This window comes from Tamandua tetradactyla, chromosome 12 (genome assembly GCF_023851605.1).
Source record: "Tamandua tetradactyla isolate mTamTet1 chromosome 12, mTamTet1.pri, whole genome shotgun sequence".
NCBI lineage: Eukaryota > Metazoa > Chordata > Mammalia > Pilosa > Myrmecophagidae > Tamandua > Tamandua tetradactyla.
This window is the reverse complement of record NC_135338.1, coordinates 11156913-11184375: the sequence shown is the minus strand read 5'-3', so window position 1 is coordinate 11184375 and position 27463 is coordinate 11156913. Positions and strand designations below refer to the sequence as shown.

General features: G+C 37.1%; 1 protein-coding gene across 3 annotated transcripts in view; it reads right to left on the bottom strand.

Moving 5' to 3' along the window:
- Positions 1 to 27463, bottom strand: part of WDHD1 (WD repeat and HMG-box DNA binding protein 1) — a 108496-nt gene that overhangs the window by 3605 nt on the left and 77428 nt on the right. For 2 of the 3 annotated variants that reach the window (XM_077122579.1, XM_077122581.1), the window contains 11 exons: positions 25600 to 25841; positions 22634 to 22771; positions 20307 to 20463; positions 15929 to 16043; positions 15147 to 15278; positions 11520 to 11746; positions 11308 to 11417; positions 10510 to 10566; positions 8420 to 8463; positions 7844 to 8014; positions 7125 to 7255 (listed from right to left, as the gene is read on the bottom strand). In XM_077122579.1, coding sequence (XP_076978694.1) covers positions 7125 to 7255; positions 7844 to 8014; positions 8420 to 8463; positions 10510 to 10566; positions 11308 to 11417; positions 11520 to 11746; positions 15147 to 15278; positions 15929 to 16043; positions 20307 to 20463; positions 22634 to 22771; positions 25600 to 25841 — 1524 coding nt within the window. Of the gene's footprint in view, positions 1 to 7124; positions 7256 to 7535; positions 7765 to 7843; positions 8015 to 8419; positions 8464 to 10509; positions 10567 to 11307; positions 11418 to 11519; positions 11747 to 15146; positions 15279 to 15928; positions 16044 to 20306; positions 20464 to 22633; positions 22772 to 25599; positions 25842 to 27463 lie in introns of those variants that run through there. The other variant, XM_077122580.1, reaches the window with a different exon arrangement.

Here is a 27463-nt window from a genome sequence, read left to right as displayed (position 1 = left end):
TGAAATCTTCACAACTGCTCCCAAGGCCCTTCCCATCACCCCATCACCTCGCCCTTACTCTCAAAGATGACCTGGGACTAGGAGTCCTTTCCTCCATCATCCTTATGTAAAGCACAGGCACAGCACATCTGAAAATTTTATTTCATTTATTTTCATTTTTGCACAGACTGTCTTTAGGTCACAAGTGAAAGCTTAATGTAAATATTTAGTTTTTACTAAGCACTCACTATCTGCCAGATGCTGTTCTAAACTCTTCATGCGTATCATTTCATGTAATCTGCATCAATCCTATGAGGTGGATATAATTAGCATGTCCATTCCATGGATGAGGACATTGAGGTTTAGAGAACTGAAATGACTTACCCAAAGTCAAACAAGATAGTAAAAATCAGACCTGGGATTCAACAGTCAGGTGGTTCCCACAGTTAACCCACCAGCTATACTGCCTCCCACTATGTTATAGCTGAATTGATTCTAAATAACCAAAAGTTAGTGGCACAAATACAAGGGGGAAAATGTGATGATAAAAGTTTAAATGGAAACAAAAAAATAAGGTATAAAATTATATTTCTAATCCACAAACTCCATTAAGTATAAAAATCTTAAATTCATTAAAATGTTTGAGAAGGAAAGAATTACCTCTGTAAACAAGAAAACAAGTGATTTTATCTTTTATAATTATTTTCCAAATTTTCTACAATAAACTTATTTTTTTAATTATTAAAACTGATTTAGGTGGGGTCAGTGGTAGAATGCTCGCGGGAGACCTGGGTTTCATTCCTGGACCATGCACCTCCTCCCCACAAAAAAAACTGATTTAAAATATATTAATGGTATGGCTAACTACTCGTTCAATTTCTGAAAATATACGAATTTCAAATAATCTTAAAGTAATACTACATCTAGAGAAACAAATAAACAAAAAAAGCAACGCTAAACAAGAAGTTCTTGAATGTCCAGAAATTAAGAAACACACAGTTTACTCAAACTTGGGGTAACATCACAAGCCCAGTCAATGGGATGCAATCTCCCTGTTTCTCAACAGCTACAAAATTGAACATTTATCTTCTAAGACACTATATCAACATTTGTAACAAAATTTTTGATTTGACACTGATAGATAATTTTTTAACTAGATTTCAAAAAGTAAGTTTCTGTATAGTCAGCTGATCGTATAAAAAGTTGAATTATTAATCTTAAATACCATTTTTACTGTTTAAGATCTAAATAAATTCAGAACAGAGTAGGAAAGCAAAAACCATAGCTATTCTCTCAAATTAAACTGGTTAGCATAAAATTATTATAGAGAAATGGGTGACTTTTCCGATTTAAATGATGATTTAAGATAAAATTAGCATAACAGGTATGCCCTTGGGCATACCTGTGTTAACTTCTCTAATATGTACTCTCTTTTTAATAGACTTTGTGACTTATCCCTACTGGCCCTCTCATCTCTAAATTCTTTTAGCTTCAAGACTACAGACCCTGGATCGGGGATCAGCTGGCCCCACCGCCAGCAGGGCACTGCTCAGACATCCTGGTGGGCTCGCCAGGAGTGACCCCAAAATATCTCAGGAGAGCAACATCTTCCATGTAAAACACTGGCCCTCAAGACCTGCATTTCAATAAGAGGCAGTGTGTCCAGCATCCCAATTGATAAGCCCTCTGGTTGCACCCTGAAAATGTGGAATAATCTGCTAACCACCAAATTAAGAAAAAAAAAGAACTGCAGAGGAGAAAGCAAGGAGAGAATGGAATAAGGGATGACTTATAGCTTTGGCTATGAATGGTAACCAGCCACCTCTGGGCCACGTGGGGCAGAAGCCACCTGGAGCCTGTCATCCATGTGGAGAGGTGGGGCCCTGGAAGCAAGAGTGCCCCCAAAAACCAAAGGAGCCCTGCAAATGGAGAGAGCTTCCAGGGCCCTGTCCATGAGGCAGGAAGGCAGGACACTGGGCCTGAGAGTGCGTTGAGCCCCCAAGGGGGAGTGAAGCCTCTCCACAAGCCCTTTGGCTGCCCCCGATCAGGAAAGCAGGGGCCTGAAGCCAATGGCTCCCTGGATCTCACAAAAAAATACTGAAATCCAGAACCCCGAGTATCTATAGTGGCGGTGTTTGCAGTAATCACAAATCAGAAATTCATCTTCAACAAAAAGAAATTTTTAAAAGAAGCAAGAGTACATGTGTCATGGTCAGGTTCATGTGTCAACTTGGCCAGGTGGTGGTACCCGTTTGTCTGGTTGGGCAAGTGCTGGTCTTTCTTTCGCTATGAGGACATTTCATAGAATTAAATCATGATCACATCAACTGCATTCACAGCTGATTCCATTTGTAATCAGCCAAAGGGAATGTCTTCTTTAATGAGTGATGCTTACTCTAATCACTGGAAGCCTTTTAAGGAGGATTCAGAAGAGACAGGCTCTTCTTCCTGCTTTGGCCGGCGAGCCTCTCCTGTGGAGTTCATCCAGACCCTCCATCGGAATTGTCAGCTTCACAGCCTGCCCTACGGATTTTGGACTCTACATTCTCATGGTTACATGAAACACTTTTATAAATTTTATATTTACCAATATTTCCTGTTGATTCTGTTTCTCTAGAGAACCCTAACTAATACAACATTCAAGCAGGACATGCCCATCTGTGTCATCTGTTCGGAACAGCTCAATCTGGATAACTACTCATCATGGCTCCTGGGCACAAAAGGCCCAATTCAACCACACACGGATACACAGGATGGCTGTCCACATTCAAGTGTGACCAGGGTATCATTATACAACAAAATTAATGAACAAGGGGGCAAAGCAGCTGTAAGCTAGTCAGAGCATATTGCTTTCCCCCAAATGCTATTGTTTTCTCATTTCTCAGCATTGCAAGTTGTAAACCTGTAACCTCCAGTTCCCTCACTCAGGGACTTACACAGAGCAGGTAGTGGAAAGACTGTAAGAGTGGTGGGATGGGGTACACTGTAACATTTTCCAATATCCCCCAATCCTTCCAACACTGTCAGCAATTATGCTTATTCCTACATATACTCTCTCAACTCTATAAAAATATCAAAAACGTATCCCTCAACCTCCCTTTAAGATTAAAAGGACTGAACTCTTTCAGGGGGAGGGTACTGAAACAGGATAAAATAGGACAACTCTAAGTCCCTGGTTTCCTAATGAGCTCTGAAAGAGTTAACAGACAATTACAAGTCCCTTGTTTCTTCTCTAGCTTCAAAGGAACTAATACAGAGCTGCAGACTTCCTGGGTCAAAAAATTTCCCTAAAGCTCCCAAACCTTTCAAAACCATTAAAACCTTCCCAAATCATAAAAGCTTAGGAATAAGTAGTAAAGTTTATTGAGACCTGGTAAAATTCTAGGCCCAAAGCAAACACTTAGTTAATAACAGGAAGTATAGGGTCATTAAGATTGTTAACTATTTGCCCAAGACAAATTTTAGGTATGTGACAACAAATCATGAATTCTACTAGCTATCTCCTCCTAGAACAAAGAAGACACCTAGTATTCAAAGATTACTATGGAAACCTGCCACTCGTAAAACTTTCCTATAAAACAAGCTGGCCCACTCCACTAGTGCATGTCCCTCCCTTAGGCACGCCTGCAGCAACCTCTCTAACATGTACTCTCTCTTTTTAACAAACTTGTCTTTTCAGTAAACTTCACTCCTTATTCCTAAAAAAAAATAAATAAATAAATAAATAAAAAATAAAATTATCATAGCAAAGGTTAAGAAATTTGATTAACACTTTGCACAGGAGCTCTTATGCTTGCTGGGGGTATATAAATTGATAGAATATCAATGCAGGACTATTTGGCAATATCTATGGGATTTACAACTGCACATTAATTTGAGCCATACAGGATCTCTCTTGTAACTATAGTTGCATAAGTGAGAAGTGACATTCATATAGTTATTCATTACACTACTGTTTGTGTTAGCAAAAGACCAGCAACCACCTTTTGTCTACTGTGCTGGTTTGAAATGATGTATGTACCCTAGAAAAGGCATGTTTTAATCCTAATCCCATTTTGTAAAGGCAGACGTTTCTTCTAATCCCTATTCAGCACCGCATGCTCGAAACTTTAATTAGATCATCTCCCTGGAGATGTGATTTAATCAAGAGTGGTTGTTAGGCTGGATTAGGTGACAACCTGTCTCCACCCACTGGGGGAAGTCTTGATTAGTTTCTGAAGTCCTATAACAGAGGAAACATTTTGGAGAACAAGAGAGATTCAGAGAGAGCAGAGAATGCTGTAACACCATGAAGCAGAATTCACCAGACAGCGACCTTTGGAGAAGAAGAAGGAAAACGCCTCCTGCAGAACTTCATGAAATAGGAAGCCAGGAGAGAAAGCTAGCAGATGACACTATGTTCACCATGTGCCTTTCCAGTCGAGAGAGAAACCCTGACTGTGTTCAACATGTGCCTTCTCACCTGAAAGAGAGAGACCCTGAATTTCATCGGCCTTCTTGAATCAAGGTATCTTTCTCTGGATGCTTAGATTGGACATTTCTATAGACTTGTTTTAACTGGGACATTTTCTCAGCCTTAGAACTGTAAACTAGCAACTTATTAAATTCCCCTTTTTAAAAGGCATTCTGTTTCTGGTATATTGCATTCTAGCAGCTACCAAACTAGAACATTCACCAATAGAAAATTAAATAAATTATGGTATATCCATTTAGTGTAATATAAAGAGGAAAGAAACTCTTTATGTAGTAGTAACATGAACTGCAAAAGTTATTAAATAAAAAAGCAATGGAGAAAAATGTGTATAATATGTGACCATTTGTGTAAAACTAAAAAAACAGATAAATGTAGGCACTGATTGGTATAGGCACAGAAGAATTCTGGAAGGATATACAAGAAATATGTTGCAATGATTGTTTCTGGAGAAGGGAACTGGGTGGTTAGGAAAGAGATTTACTTTTTATCATATCTATTTCGCATCTGTTGTTTTCTCCCATGCAAATATATTATCTATTTTAAAACAAACCAAAAATTAACTAGTGCATGGTGGTTTGTTTGATTGTTGGAAGAGCTTTGTCTGACAGCTGTGGTTCTTCACTGGGGTAGCAGAAGCAGCCTGTCAGTCAAAAAAGTGGCCTAAGTGGCGAGGGGTATAGAGAAAAAATAGGGGAAGCAAAGGCTAACATATACTGGGTAGATGGAAATACTAGCAGTCAATGAGATGGAGGGGTAAGCAGTATGGTATGTATGAGTTTTTTGCTTTTTATTTCTTTTTCTGAATTGATACAAATGTTCTAAGAAATGATCATGGTGATGAATATACAACTATGTGATGATATTGTGAGTTATCGATTATATACCAAGAATGGAATGATCATATGGTAAGAATGTTCATGTTCGTATGTTGTTATGTTTAAAAAATTTTTTTTAATTATTTAAAAAAAAAAAAAAGTGGCCCAAGACTTTGGCTTTGGGTAAAAGAAAATAGCCGGAACCAGCAAACTGCTCATAAATCCACTAGTTGGAAAGGCCTGCACAAACCACTGGCCACTAAGGCTGCCTGGAAAAGTGCCTCCTCTATCGGCAAGGTAGAAATGTGCAACTACTGTACTTTGAAAGATTTGTTGTCACCAGAAATTGACTGAGCTTCTAAACTGGAAGTTGCTTTCCCTAGGTTAGTGAGGGAGATTGCCCAGAATTTCAAAATTGACTGGAGATTTCAGAGCATGGTGATTGGGGCGCTTCAGGAGGCTAGTGAAGTGTACCTGGTAGGTTTATTTGAAGACATAATCTGTGCCATCCACACTAGAAGAGTCACCGTGATACCCAAAGCCATCCAGTTGGCTTGCTGGATGGAGGGAGAGAATGCTTAAGAGAAGACAGTTTTTAGGGTGTTTTGTAGTAAATTATTTATAATATGTGGCATTTGTATTTAAGTCATTCCATCTTTCACGCAGGATGAATATGGTGACTGCCCACAGACCTCAGCAACGTGAGCACTGCTGCTCAGGAGTGACAAGTTGCTGACATGCAGAGGGATGCTCCCCACGATGCATGCTCCTGTGCATTAATGACTTGATGGGTAGCTATTACAGCACTAGAATTGATATAGGTTCCTTTGGTTATGACTTGATCCAAGTGTTTAACAACTGGGGCTGAAAGTCTGACCGTACATCCCTGTAACAGAATGCAGCCTTTCTCAAGGGTGAAGATAAGTCTTAACCACAGTGTAACTTAGTGTACTTAAAAAAAAAAAGTAAGCCTGACAGCTATAGAATACTCTATGTGCATTTATAATAGCTATTTCATACATTGTAGTGTATTTTAAAATCAAATGTTTTACATTCACACATGGTCATTAAGGTGTGTTTTAGAGTCCATTCCGTTCTCTCCTAACTAGACTGCACTTGATTTCATAGTAGTAAGTGCTGTGTTGTATTATATCTTGCATAAGTCCTTGTTCTACCACATGTTAAGTAACCCTCTATCTAATAACGCAGACATTAATGGGGATTTTATTTACAAAGGTTGTAGAATATACATGTTTTTCACACCAGCATCATCTGTTAACTAATAATCTGAACTAGTTAGTGCAGCTTTTCATTGTGTCATGGCTTGTCTCACAGCTAGATTGCTTTTCTCTTCTACAAAGAGGAAACAATACCAAAGTTCTTTTCCTTGTGGAACATGTTTTATAATAACCCTGTGAGTAAACTTACTGTGGGAGAAGGACACACAGCTCCATTTACTGAACCTCTGCCAATTAAGATACAGGGTTAGGTTATATCTGGAATATCATCCTGGGAAAATCATTTTCATGGAGATGGCCTTCAAAGTGGTTTTAAAATTTAAAACTTCTATTGAAGTTTATAGGTCAATTATGCATGTTGATTAAATTTAGTGTTCCAATAAAGCACATGTTTAAAAGACATATAATTTATTAATGTATATTTTAATAAATAATGTAAATAAACATTAGCTGATACTTGTTTTCCCTTAAAGTCACAAGTGTTCTGAATGCCCAGCACCAGTGCCAAAGTATTACTTATAATACTGAAAAAAACAGTTGCATAATTATGTATTGTTGATACTATAAAATTTACTGGGCATGGTATGTTGAAATTGCTAAATTTCTCTATGTACTGACCTTTGGTTTTCAGTGTTTTGAGGAGACATAGCTGGGGACTCAGAAGATGAATTTTTAGGATTTTCTTCTTTTATTTCCTCAGTCTTATCAACTTGAGAAGTTCTTTTCTGGAAATAGGATGCTGCAGATGCCTGTAAAAATAAAGATTATGAACACTGCAACAAAACTCGGTAGGATTCTTTGTTACAAGAAAGTTTTGAAAAAATGCGAAGAAACATTTACACTTATTTAAAATTCTTATGCCAATGTGTGAAGTCCTGAGGTTCTCAGTTGAAAATATATCTACACATACACAACAAAAAAACTATACTTCAAATTCTGTATTCTTTAAGTTAATAAAATGAAATCAAACATCATTTTACTGATGAATAATCTGAAATGAAATTATGAGGAGACAAAATCAGAACACAGAACAAGGAAAAATTAAGTTCAGTAGTTATTAAACAGGGACAGAGGCAGATGCACACCAGAACCATTTAGGTGTCGCTGTCCTTTAAAATATAGACAGATGTCTGTGTCCTTGGGGTCTGAGTATACATATTTTTAAAAAGTACCCAGGTTATTCTGAAACAAAGCCAGAACTGAAAACCACTTCCCTACCTAGACAATCCTAGACAAACTGGAGCCTCCTGTTCTATACCTGAAACATTAAATGAAACAGAAATAAGACAAATAGATCACATTTTATTTATTGCAGATGTGGAAAACTGAAACAGTACCTGCTTAGACTTTGGCTTTGGAATTAGAGGCTTTATAACCGGAGACGTCTCATTATTTGTAGTTCGATTAAGTCCAGTGGATTTCTTGGATGATTTGTTCATATTGTCTAAAATACTGGTTGACCGTGTTGAATTCACTGAAATGGCTGGCTCTTTGGAATTAGTCGATACCTAAAGAAAGCTAGTCTTAGCATTTTATGTTTAAACAGCGGGGGAAAAATCCCAAGAGATATTTATTTTTCTTTCAAAAAAAAAATGCAGCCTCATTTCTGGAAATACTATTAATTGAATATATTTGGTACAATTCAAATTAATACTGATGTAAATAGCCTCAAAATATCACATCCCTAAGAAAAATAGATAGTATCTTTCAAAACTATAGGTACTTAGAGGAAAAGCAGAAAATACAACTTGGCCCAAGTATGAACTAATGCTGCATTTCTCTTTGTGTTTTTGCAACAATCTGCTTTAGTCTTTAAAGCCTTCCAATCTGGAGAGGGTCATCAGTCATTTGGAAATGCTCTTCTCCATGGAAATATATTTAAACAATAGAGAATATCACTGGAAAGAATTTACCTTGAAGGGGTTTATTCGTCCTTGGGTGCTAGAGATCGCTGTACCTTTTCACAAGCAGAAAAGAAACCCTCACTTAATATTGGTAAAAAGAAACAGAAGACTTATGATTTCCATAATACTAGATGGAATATTTAATGTATGCTATATGGAAATAAATACATTTTACAATTTAAAACTATTAACAACTACAAGATGATCTTCTTCCTACTTCTAAGATAAAATAAAAGCTATTAGATGGGAACTATTTCAACTTGCACCTATCAAACATACAAATCCACTATGAATACATGTGTCCTTTTCTCCTGTTACCACGGAAAAATGGTGTCTTCTTTCAGCTAAAGTTAATCCCTTTACTTGTGCTCTGGATCCCACCCCCTCCTGCTTTCTTAAGAAACTTATCAGTGATACTCTCTCCCTCTGTATCTCACACTGTCTCCCATCTTAAAAAAAAATCCTCTCTACCCCACATCTCTCCCAACCATTTTCTCTTACCTCTTTACACCCGAACTTGGCAAGAGCTGTCTACACTACTATCCCCACTTCCTCACTGCTCATATATTCCTCCACCAAATATAATATGGATTCCAGCCCTACCAACTTACAAAATCTGCTCTAGTTAGGCCTCTAATGACTTCTCTGTAGCCAAGTCCTCATCTTATTTGACTTCTCACCAGCATTCCACATAGCTGACTATTCCTTTCTTCCTAACACTCTCTCCTCCCTTCACTTCTGGGATACCACATTATTCTCTGGTTCCTTCTCCTCCTCTACCTGATGTCTAAATGGTGGGATTTCTCAGACCCACATCTGTTTTTCTCATTCTACATCTTCGCCTAGTGCTCACTCACCCACGCCCAGCTTTAACTGACACGCCTGTATCAGTGATTTTCACTTCCTATCTCCAACCCAGACTACTTTTCCGACCTCCTGACTCAGATGTCCAACTGCGTGTGTGACATTCCATTTCATTTCATTATCTTACAGTAATTCATCTTGCCATCTGAACCTACTTTCTTCAGTGTTTTCTGACTCAGTAAATGGCACCACAATTCTCTTGAAGTACTTAAGCCAGAAACTGAGTCATTTTTCACACCTTGGAATTCCCACACTCTACTTCAATTCTGCCCATTCTTTCTATTCGAACCACCACCATTCTCGTCCGAGTCACTATCTCACTTGTACTGCCTCAGCAAACTCCTCACATCCATTCCTCCATAGCACAGAGTGCCATGTCAAACCCTGCTCAAAACCTGCAACAGCTTCCCAGCGACCTCAGAATAAAGGTCAAACCAATTAATACGCCCACACAGATCTGCATGATTTGGCTCCTACCATCGCTCCAAAACTAACCAGCCCCACTTTCCCTTTGCTCTCTATGCTCTTTACACATACCCTTTTACAGTCTTCACAAAAGCTGTTTCCTAAGACCAAATGCTTTTCCCCAAGTCCCTGTTTCTGCCCACCTCTGCTTTGCTGACTCTTACTTATCCTTGAGGTCTGAGCTCTAAATGCTCCCTTTTTAAGATGTCTTCCCTAGAGGGTCCTTACCTGACCCCCACCACTCACTAGATTACAGCTACCTTACATACAATTTTACTATTTGGTAAACTTTTTAAAAGTTAATTTGATATAAGCACATAAATTAAACAAATGGAACTCTAAAGTTTATGCTAAAAAAAAAAAAGCAGTTCCCTTCTTCAACCTTTTCTATCCTTCAGTCCCACTAGTCAAAGACAACTACTCTCAACTCCTTTTAATGTTTTGCCCGCATTGTGAATGTCTCCCTAGTGACACCCAGAAATCTTACAATTATATGTCTAATATGTATCTTTCCTGTTGGGCCGAAACAGCATTAGGGCAGACAAGCAGCACGCATGTCTGCTTGACTTCTGCATCCTCCAGCTAGCTTAATGCCTGACACACCTTAGATACTTAATAAATAAATGTGTTAAATGATCACAGTTTTCACAAATATCACCTCTAATTAAAAAAAAAAAGCCCTTAAGTATAAGGCCTATTTGAGTAGAGGCACTGCTTTAAAGATTACTTGCAACTTTTTCTTGGTATTAAAATTTACAAATATTTCTTACCTGATTTAATAGCTGGCACATCACAGGAATTTGCATTTTTGGAAAATGAGTTCTGTCCTATAGAATAATTAGATAAAGCAATAAAATGTAAGCGGGGAGGTGTGCCGGTTTGAAGCTATTATGCATCCTAGAAAAGCCATGTCCTTTAATCCTTATTCAATATTGCTAGGTGGAAGTTTTTGATTGCTTCCATGCAGATGTGATCCACCCAATCGTGGGTGGTAATTTTTGAAAGATGGCTTCCATGGAGATGTGTCGCCACCCTTTCAAGGTGGGGTTGCTTACTGGAGTCCTTTAAAAGGAACCATTTTAGAGAAAGCTTTAGAGCTGAGAAGACCCTCACAGCCAGAGATCTTTGGAGGTGCAGAAGGAGAACACTGCTGGGGAATCCTTATGAAATGAGAAACTGGGAAAGAAAGCTAGCAGATGTTGCAGACAGCATATGTTGCCATGTGCCTTTTCAGCTGACAGAGGTGTTCTGAACCCATCGGCCTTTCTTGTATCAAGGTATCTTCCCCTGGATGCCTTAGTTTGGACATTTTCATGGCCTTAGAACTGTAAACTTGCAACTTAACAAATTCCCCTTTTTAAAAGCTGTTCTATTTCTGGTATATTGCATTCTGGCAGCTTACAAACTAAAACAGGAGGATAAAGTCATCCTCTATATTCAACATTCAGCCAGGCAAAGGTATCTTATAAAAGGATGGATATTCAATTTCCCTCAACCAAATAAAATGGGAAACCATGCTGCAACATTTCTCATCTTTTACTGTCTTGAAAATCTCTCACTATACTTACTTATTTCAGGTTTTTCTTCTATTTCATCAGCTTCTCCACTGTGCTCTGCATCGTCTTCAACTTGAGATCTGAGCCTTGGCTGGCTCCATTCTGTAGCAGTATTACTGTAACTAAAAGACAAAAAGATTATTCAATAAAGAGCTATGCAAAGACCAACTTGATTTCCAAGATGGTAAAGGAAAACTCAAACAAATGAATATTTTTTTTCTTACCCAGCATTGAGCTTTTTTCTGAAATCCTCTTCTTCCTCTTCCACCTCTTCTTCCTCCTGAGTTTCTGCCAATTCAGCTGCTTTCTCTACAGCCAGTTCACTAAGTCTTTGGGCCAATATTAATCTCCGAGAACGAGAAGCATATTTAATGGCCAAATTCATAGCATTTTGGGTCATTAGAGCAGCAAGTTCCACACAACGAAATTCCCGTTCCAGTTTACAAGAAAGCTAACACCAAAAGGAAAAAAAATCAAATCATGCTAAGTGAAACTGTATTTTTTCTGTTTCCCACCCCACATTTGAATTTTAAGTTACTCTCTTACTTTTCTTGCAACTAATATCTTGAAAATGAGATGGCAGGTTCACTGTCAAATGTACCATTATTTTAAGAGCCATTTGAGAAAGGAAAATATGCTGCCAATTAAACTCTGATCCACTGACTGATGACATATGCCAATTTCAGAGATGTTAAAATGTATAAAAATGTGTATCACAGAATCAATGAAATACAATTATCTAGAAAACTTTTGTCTCAGTTTTACCAGTAGTATTCATCTTCTATTAAAATACAGTTTCACTTGATATTGTGAATTACTGATTATATATGTAGAACGGAATGATCATGTGTTAAGAATGTTCAATTCCCGGTGTCTGCCCATGGGAAAAAACAAACAAAAAATTCAAATGTGGCTCTCAGCTGTCACCATCCTAGGCTTCAGACTGCCTGTGAATATAGCCTTGCAATAAAGCTCCTATGATTTTCTTTTCTCCCCCCTCACAGTCAAAAAACCTATTATTTTTGTGCTGAAACCTGGGGCCTGGAATGGAGACAAATCATCCTTTGGAGGGGACTGAACCTACTTTTCTGACTTCAGTACCAACACCAGTGAATTATCTCAGGGCATATTTGGGCAATGCCCATTCTAGCTAACAAAAGGAGACTTTTAAAAGCAGCAAGCTTTATTCACAGAACCATCCAAACACTGATCAATGAGGCTGTTGGCGACATACTACTTCTTTGGCTAAAACATTAGTACCAGCCACTGCCCTGTGATGAAACAGAGGAACAGATCTAAGCCCTCTGCCAGCCAGGAGCAGAGACAGAAGATAGACCTTCATCCTTCAGCATCCCAAAAAACTAAAAGGAAAAGGCTGGAATGTTAGGCAGAACCCCTCCCCCCATGAAGTAGTGACCAACCCCTAGCAAATATTCCAAGAAGCTGCCACCAACCATGATTTCCAGGAAACCCACCAAACCCACCCTAGCCCACACAGCAGTCCCATGACCCCTCTTGCCCTCCAGCAGCTGTAATCTTGTGATAAGCTTCCTCCTACCCAATGTCTGCCCTCCAGCAGTTGCAAACTTGCATGACTACAGTGCAGTGTAAATTTTAAACCTCACCAATAAAAAGCTGTCTACTCCTTCCTTAACCCTCTGCTTCAAACCAACCAATGAGAGCATGCCAATTTCACACATCCCAACCAGACAATGAAAATCCACCAACTTCCTTTCCCTATTTCCCACCAACCATCCTATATAACCTGTACCCCTTCCCCTGCTCGGGGCTGTCACCATCTTAGGCTTCAGCCCACCTGCACATAGCCTCACAATAAAGTTCCTTTGATAAAAAAGAAAAAAAAAAAGTGGCTTTTGAATTTGTTTTCCAGTCCACCTTGCCACAAAAAATAGGGTATGAAAATCAAAGAAATAAGTTGTAAATAAATCAGTTACTACCTAGCCCAGAAATGGCACTCAAAAGCTATTAAATGTCTCTGGGTGGGAGTAAGTTTATGCATTAATTTTTTAAGTTTGATTGTCTATGATCTCTAGCTACCAGAAACAGTTCTATACCTTTCAAATTAATAAACAATGTCCTTTTTCTTCCTCTACTTTTTATATTTAAAATATAAAAGGAAAGGCATTCAGTTAACATCTCTTAGAAAACACTATGTTCCTTCTGGGAGGATTTTGGCAACACAAAGCATAAAGTGAGGAAAACTGATACTTCAAAGACTAAAGGTCTCATAATTCCTAAGACAGAAGGACTGCTTTGTTACTTATACATCACACATAAGATCCATCAGCGTGGAAGCTTTAGACATTCACCTGTATTTCCTTCTCAAGTTTCCTTCTGTAGTATCATTTGTCAGAGCAGTACTTCTCAAACAGGTTGGGTCTCTGCTCCCAGGGGCATTTGGAAATTAATGGTAGTAGTATGGTTTTCCCAGTAACTAACTGCTGTGAAACATGGGCATTTGCCAGAGGACCAGGAATGCTAAAGAAGAACTGGCCAGTCCCTAAGATAACTAGTATCCTGAGGAAACACACTGCTTCAAAGGAAAAGCTCCTATAAGGCTTCTTCAAGTTCCCCTAAGGTTTCCTTAAATGTGTTACAGGAAGTAAAAAGGTTGTTAGTTTCTGGACCACAAATGATACTTTATAGAAGAAAAAAAGTTCTACAATAAACTAATTAAAAGTTCTTTACTACTAAACAAAGGCAGTGTTGCACAGAGATGGCACAGTGAACAGCATTTTTTGGAGATGGGTTAACTAGTGACAATATGGTCTTAGATATCACTCCCCCCTCCCCACCAGAATCTTGTTTTCTCAACTTACAAATGAAAAATCTGTACCATTCACTCTCCTAAGAAATACTGAGGATCTCTTAGATTTTGGCCAGTGTATTCATGCCTGGTACAAAATGACGAACAAGACATGGTCAGTGCCTTCAAATAGCCTATAGCCTAGTGTAAGGTGAGCAGGGAAGAAATTATGTTATACTTTTCTTCATAAATCAATCTGAAGTAAGGAACCAAACATATCAACTTTAAGATGGCTTGTTCCAAAGATAAATATACTTAAATATCAAAGGTACCAAACCTGGTCACTAGTTAAAAGATAAATTTTCACCACACACAGCTGCCTAAATCACACAAAGAGGAAGACAAAGGAAGAGAAAGCTAAAAGCCTGATCAAAGTTTTCAGGGCTGCTCGGCCTAGGGGATCTAAAAACAACCTGCACAACCTGCACCCAGGCTTTATTGCTATGTGTGATAAGAACAGGACCTTGAGCAGCCTTTTAAACTTTACTAAGGATCAGAATCACCTGGGGGCATGTTAAACCACAGACTGGTAGATTCCAGGCAGCTGGTGGAAGGCCCTAGAATTTGCATGTCTAACCTGTTCCCAGCTGATGCTGGTATTGGAGGCGGACACTGAGAAGCAGGGTCTAGAGGGCAATGGCTCTTGATTCTGGCAGCATATTTGAATCATCTGGGGAAACTTAACCACCAGTGCCTACCTATTTCAGAACAATTACATGAAAATTTCTTTCCAGGAGATTCACTGTGCAGCAGGGTTGCTTATCACTGACTAGGTAGCAGCAGTAACGTTCTGACAGTTCAAGGAAAAGCAAAAAGGGAGGCAGCACAAGAAAAGCTTATTTCTGCCATATTATCTTAGACACAACAAAGTAATGTTTAAAAATTTTAACTGCAACATCAACTGTGAAAGAGAACTCTTAAGGGAAAAAAGACCACTGGATATGACTTATGCACATATCCTAGGACGTGGAAATAGTGTTACTTCATATACCCTTAAGAATTTACTTTTATTTATTTTACTCACCGCAAGCATTTTCATTAAAAGCTCTTGTTGTTCTTTTATTGCTTGATTTTTAGTGTTCTCTTCATATTCATAACCATTTTTAGCTAAATAATCAAGGTGATTGTGAAACATAACTGAACGCCAGAACTGTTCCTACAAAAATGGACAAAAATTGCTTAGAGCCAACTATCACCTTAATAATAGGCAAGTTATTTAGCTTGAGATACTTATTTCTGAATAAAATATTTTCTGAAATCCTCCTTTCCATTATTTATGTTACAATTTAAGTTCCAATATGACACTATGGCTTGACTTTATATTCTTTTCCATTAAAAAAAAAAAAAAGGAAACTAGCATTTCAAACAGTTTCCTAGCTCTTAAGAGTTGATTCTCAGAGAACTCAGTAGAACAGGTTTTTAGAATTGAAAATGATTCTTATTTAGAGCAGCTAACTGCAAGATCTCAAATGACTTTTGATGACGCAGGGCCAGAACTGAAGTGAGGCAGGCAAGGATACGGCACAAATCTCGCGGAGGCACTGCCACAGGCGTGCCATGGGAAGGGGCACCTCAGAGGCCCTGATGGACATACCCGATTTCCTCACAGACAAAGTCCCTGGAAGCAGTGTTCGTAATCAGATGGCCTAATGATTATAAGCAGTACTCTTCGCTCTCTGCTATGGTTATTTATTTAATTATTAAGTAAAATGAATACAACACTAGTCATCATGATAATTTCTAAATGCCTCCACCACAAGCAGTGTATTGTCAAATTCAGGGAATCAAGGTAAGATTTCCACATACCTCCATTTGTCCTTTCTCTGTTGCAGTCTGACAGTAAGGAAGCTTAAAGGGTAATACGGCGACAGCAGGGCGTGGAAGGGTGGGAGGAAACCGAGAACCTTTACAAGGAATGCACCTGTAAATAAAGAAAAAGTCCCACCATAATTTTCTAAAATGTCATAAAAACTGCTAAAAGAGAAATTACCTAAAAGGTATTAAGATTGGATATGGAATAAAAATAAGGAATAGGGGAACAAATGTTAAAATAAATTTAGTTTGAAATGCTAGTGATAAATGAAAGTGAGGGGTAAGGGGCATGGTATACATAATCTTTTTTATTTCTGTTATCGTTTTATTTCTTTTTCGGTTGTCTTTTTATTGCTTTTTCTGAATTGATGCAAATGTTCTAAGAAATGATGAATATGCAACTATGTGAAGATATTGTGAATTACTGATTATATATGTAGAACGGAATGATACATTAATGTTTTTGTTTGTTCTTAATTTTTTAATTAATAAATAATTTTAAAAATACGATTTTCTCTGTTCAATTTAACAATAAAAATTGTAGACTGTAAAAAAAAAAGATTGGAATACTCTTATTCCAATAACTGTCTTCATATATCGCAAATTCCTTTTTTACAAAAAATGTTTTGAGCCTGATGAGATATAAAAACTACACCTCCAAGCATTTCAAGAATTTCAAAGATCTGTTCTCACATTAGGTTTAATATTAAAAAGCAATCACTAAAAGCGAAATCAGCTCTCTTCATATTTTCTTTAGCAAACAGCCCACTTTCAAAATATAAAAATTGTCATGAACACTTGTCATGGGATCCAAGATACAAAAGAGATCACCCTAAGATAAAATGTGATGAAGCATATTCACTTTCATGCATCAGTTTGGGAAGATGTAGTACAGTTGTTACAAAGTGTAAAAGAGTAAAAGATGGTGAAAGGTCTAAAACAGGTGAATGTTCATTAGATACTGGTGGAGAGGAGCAGAAAATCAAGTATCATTTTTAAAGCCTGTAATATATACCTGCTCTATTGAAAGAGTGAAGTTATAACTCAATGGGCAAGGGCTATATCTAAACCTTTTCTGACTAGGCTAGATGTAAGGCATTCAAAGATGTCCATCCTGATGAGTACCAACGCAATTTATTAATTAAAAAGTATTCATTAATTACTGAATGATTTATATGCATACAATATTCTACCAACTTAGGTATTCAAACATAAGAAAATCAATGGAAAACAATGATTGCACACTGTAAATATTACTGACAAATTTTCTAATTTTCATAAAGTTATTTTAAAAACACAGCAATTGTTCAATGTTTCTTGACTGCCATTCATTTAATTTGAAGTACAGCCTTTTTTAGTCAGGGCTTTGAGTTATGACATTCTTGAAGGGAAAAACTGCTAGTTAGAAATTAGGCCCTTGTGTTTGAAAAATTTTTCATAAGTACCACCTAGTCTTATTAAATATCCACTAGAATTATTAAAAGCAAATACAGGGGAGTATCCAAGAATCTTTTTCAAACTACATAGGCCCCCTTTCTACTGAGATTCAAATACACCTTTCCTTCTTTTGGTGACTATACAATAAAAATATAAACATACTTTAGAGACCTAATCTTTTCAAACATGCGATCTCATTTTTTTCTTCTTCTCCTTTTATGCTTTCATATAAATCGATGATTTTACCACACAGCGTGAGATGGCAGTGTGAATCCCCAGGGTAGAAAAATCTCTAGTAATAATTCTGTCATGCATCTACCTACTCACAAAACCAGTGATTTACTAATCATGCAAACAGAAATGACAGAATACGTACATTCGCAAAGAATGAACCCAATTACAGATATATATATCAGTGAAATTAACATTTGGAGTAATGTTAATTGCCTGAATGGTCTTTTTTCTATAAGGTGACATATTCTTTTGTTTAAATACATTTTACAGGTCAAATGTCTTACTGATTTAGTCATAGTAAGCAATTATCACAAAGAAAAAGGAAAAAATTGACTAGGATTTTATTAATAGTTACTTTCTAAGCCACATTTACATCAAAGGAGCTCCAATTCACACTTCGTATCCTTTTCTTAGCTTTAAAGACAAACTATAAGGTATTTTCTCTGTTAAATATCCCTTTTCTTGAGGAATAAGAAGAAAAAACAAACTCATTTTGATTGCTCATTTGGTAGGTTTTACCTACTATTGAATGAGTTTCCTGGAATCCATGTGGCTAAACCATCTGGAGGAGGAAATGTGAAAAAAATAAAGCAGTTTACTAAAGACACAAAATTACTTCAATTCCTTCTCAAATAGATTGCAAAATCTTTCTCTCTTTATATGAAAGAAGAGTTGAAAAAGTACCAAACTGGAGAAAATTGGGGCCAATGTCCAAACTAACGTTCCCCCAGTCAGCATGTTTTGCTTTCTCTTCTGTTGGATGGGACTTTGTTCATCTCTTGTAAAGCGCTTACTCAGGAGTAGCATGTTGATTTTACAAGCCTGCCTCTTTGGGGCCCAAAACCTTATTTATCTTTGTGTGGTACAGCACACGTAGGCTAGTTTTCAATTATATTAAATAACTTAAGAGGTTTTAAAAACTAAAAAGGAAAGGAAAGATGGAAGGATGGACAGCAGTTAAGTAATTACTGTTTGTAGAGACCAAATTAAGACTGCAGTACAGCAAAATGAGTTAACTCCCAGTTATTAACCAGTAATGATCATTAAAAAATCTTTAAAGGAAGCAGTAAAGGCACTTTTCGCTAAACAAGTTCATTTTAAAGGGGCAGGGTGATACTGTTACAAATCAATAATTTCTCATATTCACAATTAAAGGTAGGTATTTTGTACTGACTCAAATGAATTAAAAACATTTTAACAAAATGAACCCCCTTTTAAAGGATCCCTGACCAAAAAAATATAAATACTGCTAAATCTGAGTTAGAATATGCATTTAAAATAAAAAGACTAACCAAATACAAGGTTAAACGTTTTTAAGGATGGTAAGAAAAATTACTATTGTTATTAATAACTAGTATTCAATGAAAACTCACTAAGTGGCAGGCACTGTTCTGAACACTTTCTGTATACAAACTTATTTCATCTGCACAACAACCCTATGAGATGTGTCCTAGTTTCATTCTGGTTTCAGAGACATAGAACTGGGCACAAATAGTGTGGCGACACGGCCAGGGCTACACCATGAGCATTTCAGCCTGGACCTCACAGCAGGAAGTGACACCACAGCTTGGGCCTGGGTCACCAGGCCTTTCCAGAGGAGTCCGTGGCTCACTATCTTTACCACAAACACAAGCGAGCAAACAGAAGCATTAGAGATTTAAATAAACCCATAGATGGATCTCTTGATAGTAAGGCTGGATCTCATTAAACACAGCAGCAGCTGCTAAAGGTAGGTGTAGAATTTCCTTCCCTGGACTTTCATGCATCTCTACGCACTGGAAGGAAATTAAACATCTGTAGACATGTCCAACTATAAGCAAAGCTGGTATGAAAAGTCCAGTAGGTCATACTGACAAATGTAGCTTCCAATCTTTGAAAAATATTGTGATGCAAGAGTATTCTTACAGAAAAAATCTAGGAAAATATGAAAAAAATGCCAAAATCAATGTATCACAAAATATGCAAAATAAATATATTTTTATGAAAAGTCTTCTCAGCCTATCTTTTTGATGCTTCAAAGTAAATACCTGGTTTTGAAATTATTTGCATACTGAACAAATGTCTGCTACATAAAACTTTCCTTAGTAATTCAATTATTCTACCATAAACTGGTCCTTTAAAGGAGATGTGTTTAGTCTTTCAATCTGATTATCAACTCAAATCCCACTGTTCCTATATTTCATTACAGAGAATGTAATACGTTTTTTGCTGCTAACTACCTGTGTGGTTCCAAACCAGTTATGTAACGTTTCCAGACTTCAATCTTCTCATATGTAAAAACTGGAAAGAAGGGCTGGTGATGAAGGCAGGAGGCCCAGGAACTTGACCAAAAGAAACCAGTGGTTTCCATTCTTTGTAGAGTGAGTGAGCTACTGCAAAGAGTCCGTGAATTCACACAGATACCATGAATTATCTGTAGCATGAATAAAAATATAGCTTCCACTTCATGTAGTAGAAATTTTATATGCATGTAGATGATGTGATTTATAATATAAACTTCTGTTAAAATATAATTTTTAGGTCTACAGAAGCTTTTTGTTATGCATTTTCTCCATCAACTGATACTAAATAAAGAGATACCATCATTTGGAGGCCATGACTGAGATGACAGACAAATAAACATACTTTAAGAGCATTTTATACAAAGAATTTCAAAGTTCTTTCTAAGAAGAGTAAACTTTAGGCATTTCTGATAGCCCACCTCAGTTGCTGGGGATTTTCGTGGATACCAACCACCCAGTAGTGATCGGATTTTCCTTTGCAGTGTTCCCTTGTGTTACATACAGGAGTCCATGTATTACCAAGGGCCCTGTTAAGCATTCGAACAATGCCCTCTGAATCCACGTAACAGGGGGTCCCTATATACAAACAGAAAAAGAAATCACTTGGAAACTTAGCTACACATTTGTTAAATATACCCTTTTTCAAAAAATACATACCAGTGTATCAACATACCAAAAGCAAAAACACAGCAAATAATAGAAAATTAAAATTTCACTAACAACATAGAGTAAGACCTAACTGGGGAGACAGAAAAAAATTTCAAGTGGTATGACTAAAAATTTATCCAAATGAAAACAGATAGTTTTAGTGAAAACTACGCCATCTGGTGGAACAAAACTATTTTTAAACCAATTTCAGTAAAAACATTAGACCAAGGTTCCTTGGTTAAGAGACTTGGAAAAATGATCAGACTTTGATACAAGGTTAAGATGTACAGAAGTATGTCTTTGGTACTTTCCTTCTCTCACCCTTCTCTTTCTTGGCTTTGCCACTGTTCTGTCCATAACCACTAGGTAAACAACTATTACCTAGGAAATCAGGTAAGCATCCCTACTTCCCACCTACTCTGTCCTCCCCTCAAAGTGCAAGGCAAGCTGCCTAATTACCCCTTCTCTTATCTGTGGCTTCACACCCTTCTCACTCTGTAAACAACAGTTTCCTCAGAGTCTGGATATGATTAGTATTTGGGGGAGGGAGGGAGCTATAAGATGGAAGTCATTAATGGTCAGACTATTAAAATGTTAATAACAATCTCACTGGAAAACACATTCAGAAATGACTGAGTTTTTTAAAAGACAAACTGGAGTTTTCAACAACATTCAATTGAAGGCAGGAAATGCAATAACCGAGATATTTAAGCTCTCAAGATAGGAATCAGGTCCTTTAACATAAAGTTAATGACCTTTAAATCATCTGTTATAAGCCACTACTGAGTCTACAATAGCACTGTCCAACAGAAATACCAGGTGAGCCACAAATGTAACTTTAAATTTTCTAGTACCACTTAAAAATGCAAAAGAGAAAAAAGATTATATTAATTTTTATAGTATCTTATTTAAAATAAGCTTTTTATTGTTTTCAAATTTCAGAGTGTATTTCACATTTACAGCACATCTTAATTCAGATTAATCACATTTCAAACGCTCAATAGCCACACATGGCTAGCAGCTGCCACAGGAGAATGCCGCTCTAGAAATTTCTGATTTCTCTATACAGTCTGCTAGAAAAGTTACAACTTTACCATTAAATTATATTTCCTCCTTGCTACCTAATAAACATTTTCAGGAAAACACATTTACCTTTTTGCAAGTTTTTTAATCACAGTTCTCATGAAGAACAACGGCTGTAAAAGAAAGGCTACATAAAATAATGGCTATCATGTTTACCATTTCCAGTTTCCAGTTTTGCCAAATGTGCCAGTTTGAAAGTGCTGCGTGTCCCAGAAAAGTCATGCCCTTTAATCCTGATTCAGTAGTGCAGAGTGGAAACCCTCTGGATTAGATTATCTCCAGGGGGAGGTGACGCTCCCAGTTGTGGGTGTGGCCTTTTGATTAGATTTTACCCAGGGAAATATGGTGCATCTAATCATGGGTGTGGCCTTTTGGTTAGATGGAGACGTGACTCTGCCCGTTCAAAGTGGGTCTTGATTAGTTCACTGAAGTCCTTTAGAAGGGGGAAAATTTTGAAGAAACTGCAGATGCAGAAGCTTGGTGAACAGTTGCTTCAGAGCTGACAGAGACACGCATGTTTGGAGGTGCCTGGAGTGCTGACAGAGAGCCAGCAGACATTGCCATGTGCCTTCCTGTGAGATGCTAACTCAAGCCAGAACCCAGAGTTGTGTCCCAGAGGAAAAAAGTGAAGGCCCACAGACGCTTAGAGAAGAAACCACTGGAATCAGAAGCTGCAAGCAATGAACCAGGAACAAGGACCAGCAGATGCCAACCACATGCCTTCCCAGATCAGCCTTCCTTGAGCCAAATATCTTTTTTCTGGATTCCTTAGTTAGGGCATATTTTTGGCCTTAGAACTGTAAACCTGCAACTTAATAAATTCCCCTTTTAAAAGCCGTTCCATTTCTGGTATAATGCATTCCGGCAGCATTAGCAAACTAGTACACCAACTTATTAATATAAATAAATTTAAATATAAAAACATATACAATTTAACTTAAAAGTAATTAAGAATACAACAGTGAAATAATTTTCTTGAAAATGTCTTTAATATAAAGAAATAAACTTATCTTACCTTCAGCTGAGAACCCAACCCATGTAAGGTACGATTTTCTTGTAAGAGGAAGAGGGTTACCATGCAAAATTTGTTTTTTCTTTTTCCCCAGCTCTAGCAGTTGAACTCCAAGGCACTGATCTCCATCAAATCCTGTGCCTAGTGAGAAACAGAGATGTAAATCAGGCATCAAAGGTTATTCAGCTATAACTAGTATAAATTATTTTCTGTGACCTGAATTCATTTTGTGATAAATTCATAGATTAATTAGCACTACTTTTTACAGATAACTCTCCTAACTGAGGTATCATTCAGGTATGAAAAGCAGAATAATTTTACATGGACTATTTATATAAAGTGCTTAAGGTAATCATTCAGTCTCTTCAGATATATTTACAGGGAGCTTACTACATCCAGGCATTGTCCTAGGCAATGGGGTTAAAATGGTAAACAAGACAAAATCACTGTTCTCATGAAATTTATATTTAGATAGAAGACAGACAAAAATAAAAAAGGAAAATAACAAAAAGTGCTGTGTTAAAATAATATTGGGATATAAGGTGCCAGACATGATTTCTTTGAGAATATAAAATTTAAGCTGAGACATGAATTGCAAGTTGGAGTCAGCCATGCAAATATCAAGGGAAGAACACTGTAGTACACAGAAGGAAGAACTAATAAAAAGGTCCTAAAGTGGGAACGAGCTTGGAGAGTTCAAAGAAGAGAAAGAAGCCAGTACTGCCAGACCACAGTAACAAGAAAGTGGTAAGAGATGAATCTGAAGAGGAAGGTGAGGGTCACATCACATAGGACCTTGACAGCTAGGAAAAGAAGCATGCCATTTACAGAGACGGGCAGACTAAGAAGCAAGTTTAGAGGGGGGGGAATGCTTTATTGTAACCAAGTTAAGTTTGAGATGTTTATCAAAATCCTACATCGGGACGAAAAACAAATTGGCAATTCCTCAAAAAATTAAACATAGAACTGCCATCATATGACCCTGGCAATCTTCTGGGTATATATCCAGAAGAACTGAAAGTAGGAACTCAATTTGTATACTGATGTTCACAGCAGTATCATTTACAATAGCCAAAAGGTGGAAGCAACCCAAGCATCCATCAATTAATAGATGAATGAATAAACAAAGCACAGTATCTAATACAATAGAATATTATTCAGCCATAAGGGAAAGAAGTTCTGATATATCCAACAACATGGAAGAATCCTGAAGACATCGCGTTGAGTGAAATAAGTCAGACACAAAAGGACAAATATTTTTATGATTTCACTTACATGAAATAATTAGAATATGCAAGTTCAGAAAGAAAGTAGAGTACATGTTTCTGGGGCCGGGGTAAGGGGAACAGGGAGTTAGTGTGCAATGGGTATAGGGCTTCTATTTGGGATGATGGAAAGGTTTCGGAAATGGATGTTGGTAAGGATAGCACAACACCGTGAACATGATTAATCCCACTGAACTGTATGCTGGGGAGTAGCAGAGATGGGATATTTTATGTTGTATGTGTTACTACAATTTAAAAAAAAAGAGAGAGAGACTAAAGAGACAAGACGATTACATATATGATCCTGGGATGGGTCTAATCATGTAAAAAAAAAATACCCATAAGAACATTACTGGGATAACTGGGGAAAAAAAAACTGAATACAGACTATAAGCTTTATAATCAGTGTCAAATTTCTTGAACCTGTTACTGTACTTAATGAGGTTACATAAGTGAATATTCTTGTTCTTAGGAAATATACATAAAATTACTAAGTGTTCAAGAACATGATGTATGTCACCTTTCTAAATGTTCAGCAAACAGAAAGATGAAAGGAAGGAAGGAGGAAAGAAATGAAGGTGGCAAATGTTAGAAGTTGGGTAGTGGGTTTGTTGAAATTCTCCGGTAAATCTGGGTAGGGGGTTACTGGAGTTCTATGCATGCTTTTTGTATTATTTTTGCAACTGTCCTTAAGTTCTAAATATTTCAAAATAAACTGTTTAAAACAAAACAAAACAAAAAACTCTACAAAGAGATTTAAAGTGGGCAGTTGGACATTTAAGTCTTGACACAGGGAGAGGTCAGGGCTGCTGATGTCAACTCAGCACACAGATGTATTTAAGGCCACGGGCCTTGAGACTGCCCAGGGTAGTCCTTCAAACTACAGTTCTGACCTATGGGTCATGAAGTCAATGTAAAGGTGTAATCAGCATTTAAAGAAAATTGAAATCAGAGTAAATATCGCCCAAGAGACTTTCATCTTGCTTAGATCTGCAGATGTATACTGAATGTCAATGTATCACAGTATTTCTTGCTGTGGCTTAAAAGATTAAAACCCCTGACTTAGAGTACTAGAGAAGAGGTCGCTGCGGTTGAGTCCTGGCCACTTCTGGTAGGTAAGAATAGCAAATGAGTTGAAGGAAGGGAGTTCCCAGTGGAAAAAAAGAAGGGAGTAGTATCACAGAAGCCAAACCAAGAAAGCTATTTCCAATGGAATTGTAAAAAAGATAAGCACAAGGAGATTATAATTTGGACAATGTGAAAGTCATCAGTAACCTTAATAAGATCAATCTTATCAAAAGTGAGGTCTGAAGACAGAATATGAGGTAAGGAAAACTTGCAGCAATTTTTTAAAGTCACATTCAGAGTTGTTTTGGTTCTTCACACCCTAGGAGTTTCAGAGTTTTTAAACTCTGAAAATTCTCTGGCTGTGCTTGTCAAGAGACAAAATGTAGACTTGGAAATAATTACCTAAACTACCCCAGAAAAGGCTCTCTGTAATACAGTTCTTCTATAAATAAAATGCTTTCATTTTCATGGCTATTAATGAACATGACAACAAAATTCTGTACATTCAAAGATTACACTGATTCAAATGCTCAAACAAATACAAAAGAGTTATAAAAAAAAAAACAAGTGTAAACAATTTCCATTTTATATCAGATCCTGGTAAAATCACAAAGATAAAAACTGAGAAAAATCTACCTCGGTGATAAACAATGAAAAGCTGTTCTCCATGTCCTGCCATTGACACCACAGGCCCAGGAAGGCTAAAAACCTCTTTCTGAACACCTCCAATAGTTAAAAATCGAAGGAGCAAGGCACTCGTGGCAGCAGCAGCCCATCCCTGACCGAGGCATATAGCTTCAACATCCTCATTTGGAGGCATATCTACTATCCATTCTTTGCTTGAATCCCAAGAACTAAAGTGCAGGCAGTAGAGTTTGCTAAAAATTAAAACAAGACAGAAACAAACTTTCATATTTTATGTTTTTACATATATAATCATGATATCCGTTAACAAAACCAGTTTCCTTTTTCTATTAGATACTAAAAGTACAAGAATTAGCTTGAAGAAAGTTATCCTTAAACTATTAAACATATTAATAGTCATGTATTTGAAGAATATTTAAGATAGGAAATGCTCTCAATATAATGTTAAATGAAAAGAGGCAGGCTAAAAACAGTATGTGAAGTGTGATCCTATATTGTAAATGCATACAAAATCACAACCAAATTTAAAACAAAGAAGGAGGCATCAAAATGTTAAGCAACTATTCTCAGTGCAAAAAATGATAATATGTGTGCCAGTTTGAAAAAGTTTATGTACCCTAGAAAAGCCAAATTTTAATCCTAATCCCATTTTGTAAAGGCAGCTGTTTCTTCTAATCCCTATTCAGCACTATATGTTTGAAACTGTAATTAGATAACCTCCCTGGAGATGTGATCTGATCAAGAGTGGCTGTTAAGCTGAATTAGGTAGAGATGTGTCTTCACCCATTCCGGTGGGTCTTGATTAGTTTACTAGAATCCTATAAAAGAGGAAACATTTTGAAGAATGAAGGAGATTCTAAGAGAGCAGAGAATGACATAGCCACGAGAAGCAGAGAGTCCACCTGCCAGCGACCTTTGGAGATGAAGAAGGAAAAAGCCTCCCAGGGAGCTTCATGAAATAGGAAGCCAGGAGAGAAAGCTAGTAGATGACGATGCCATGTTTGCCATGTGCCCTTCCAGCTGAGAGAGAAGCCCTGACTGTGTTCGCCATGTGCCTTCTCACTTGAGAGAGACCCTGAACTTCATCGGTCTTCCTGAACCAAGGTACCTTTCCCTGGATGCCTTTGATTGGACATTTCTATAGACTTGGTTTAATTGGGACATTTCCACAGCCTAAAAACTGTTAACTTGCAACTTATTAAATTTCCCCTTTTTAAATGCTATTCTGTTTCTGGTATATTGCATTCTGGCAGCTAGCAAACTAGAATAATATGAAAGAACAAAAAGAGAAAAAGAAAATTGTATGTAATCCCACCAGCAAAATTATCAAATATTGTTAACGTGCTAATGTTTCTAGTTTTTTTTTTTTGCATGTATATACACACATGTAAATTATTATTAAAGACACATTCTTGGGTGATGCAATGGTGGCTCAGTGGCAGAATTTTCACCTGCCATGCCGAAGACCTGGGTTCGATTTCTGGTGCCTGTCCATGCAAAAGTAATAATAATAAAGACTCTTCTTTAAACACTGGAGGGCAGATACCGTATTTGGAGTCAGAGTAAAATGACTTCTGACTTTCTGAAAAGTGATTTTAATGTTCAACTTTAAAATAAAAAGGTAATTATGCATATGGCTGTGAAATAACATATCTAAATAAAACACAGGACAGCTAAAATAAAAATTATACATTTAAAAAATAATAAAAAAAAAAAGGTGGGCCACGGTGGCTCAGCAGCCAGAATTCTCGCCTGCCATGCCAGAAACCCAGGTTCAATTCCCGATGCCTGCCCATGCAAAAAAAAATTACACATGGAAGAATTACACATTCTAATTATGAAAGATATTCTGAGT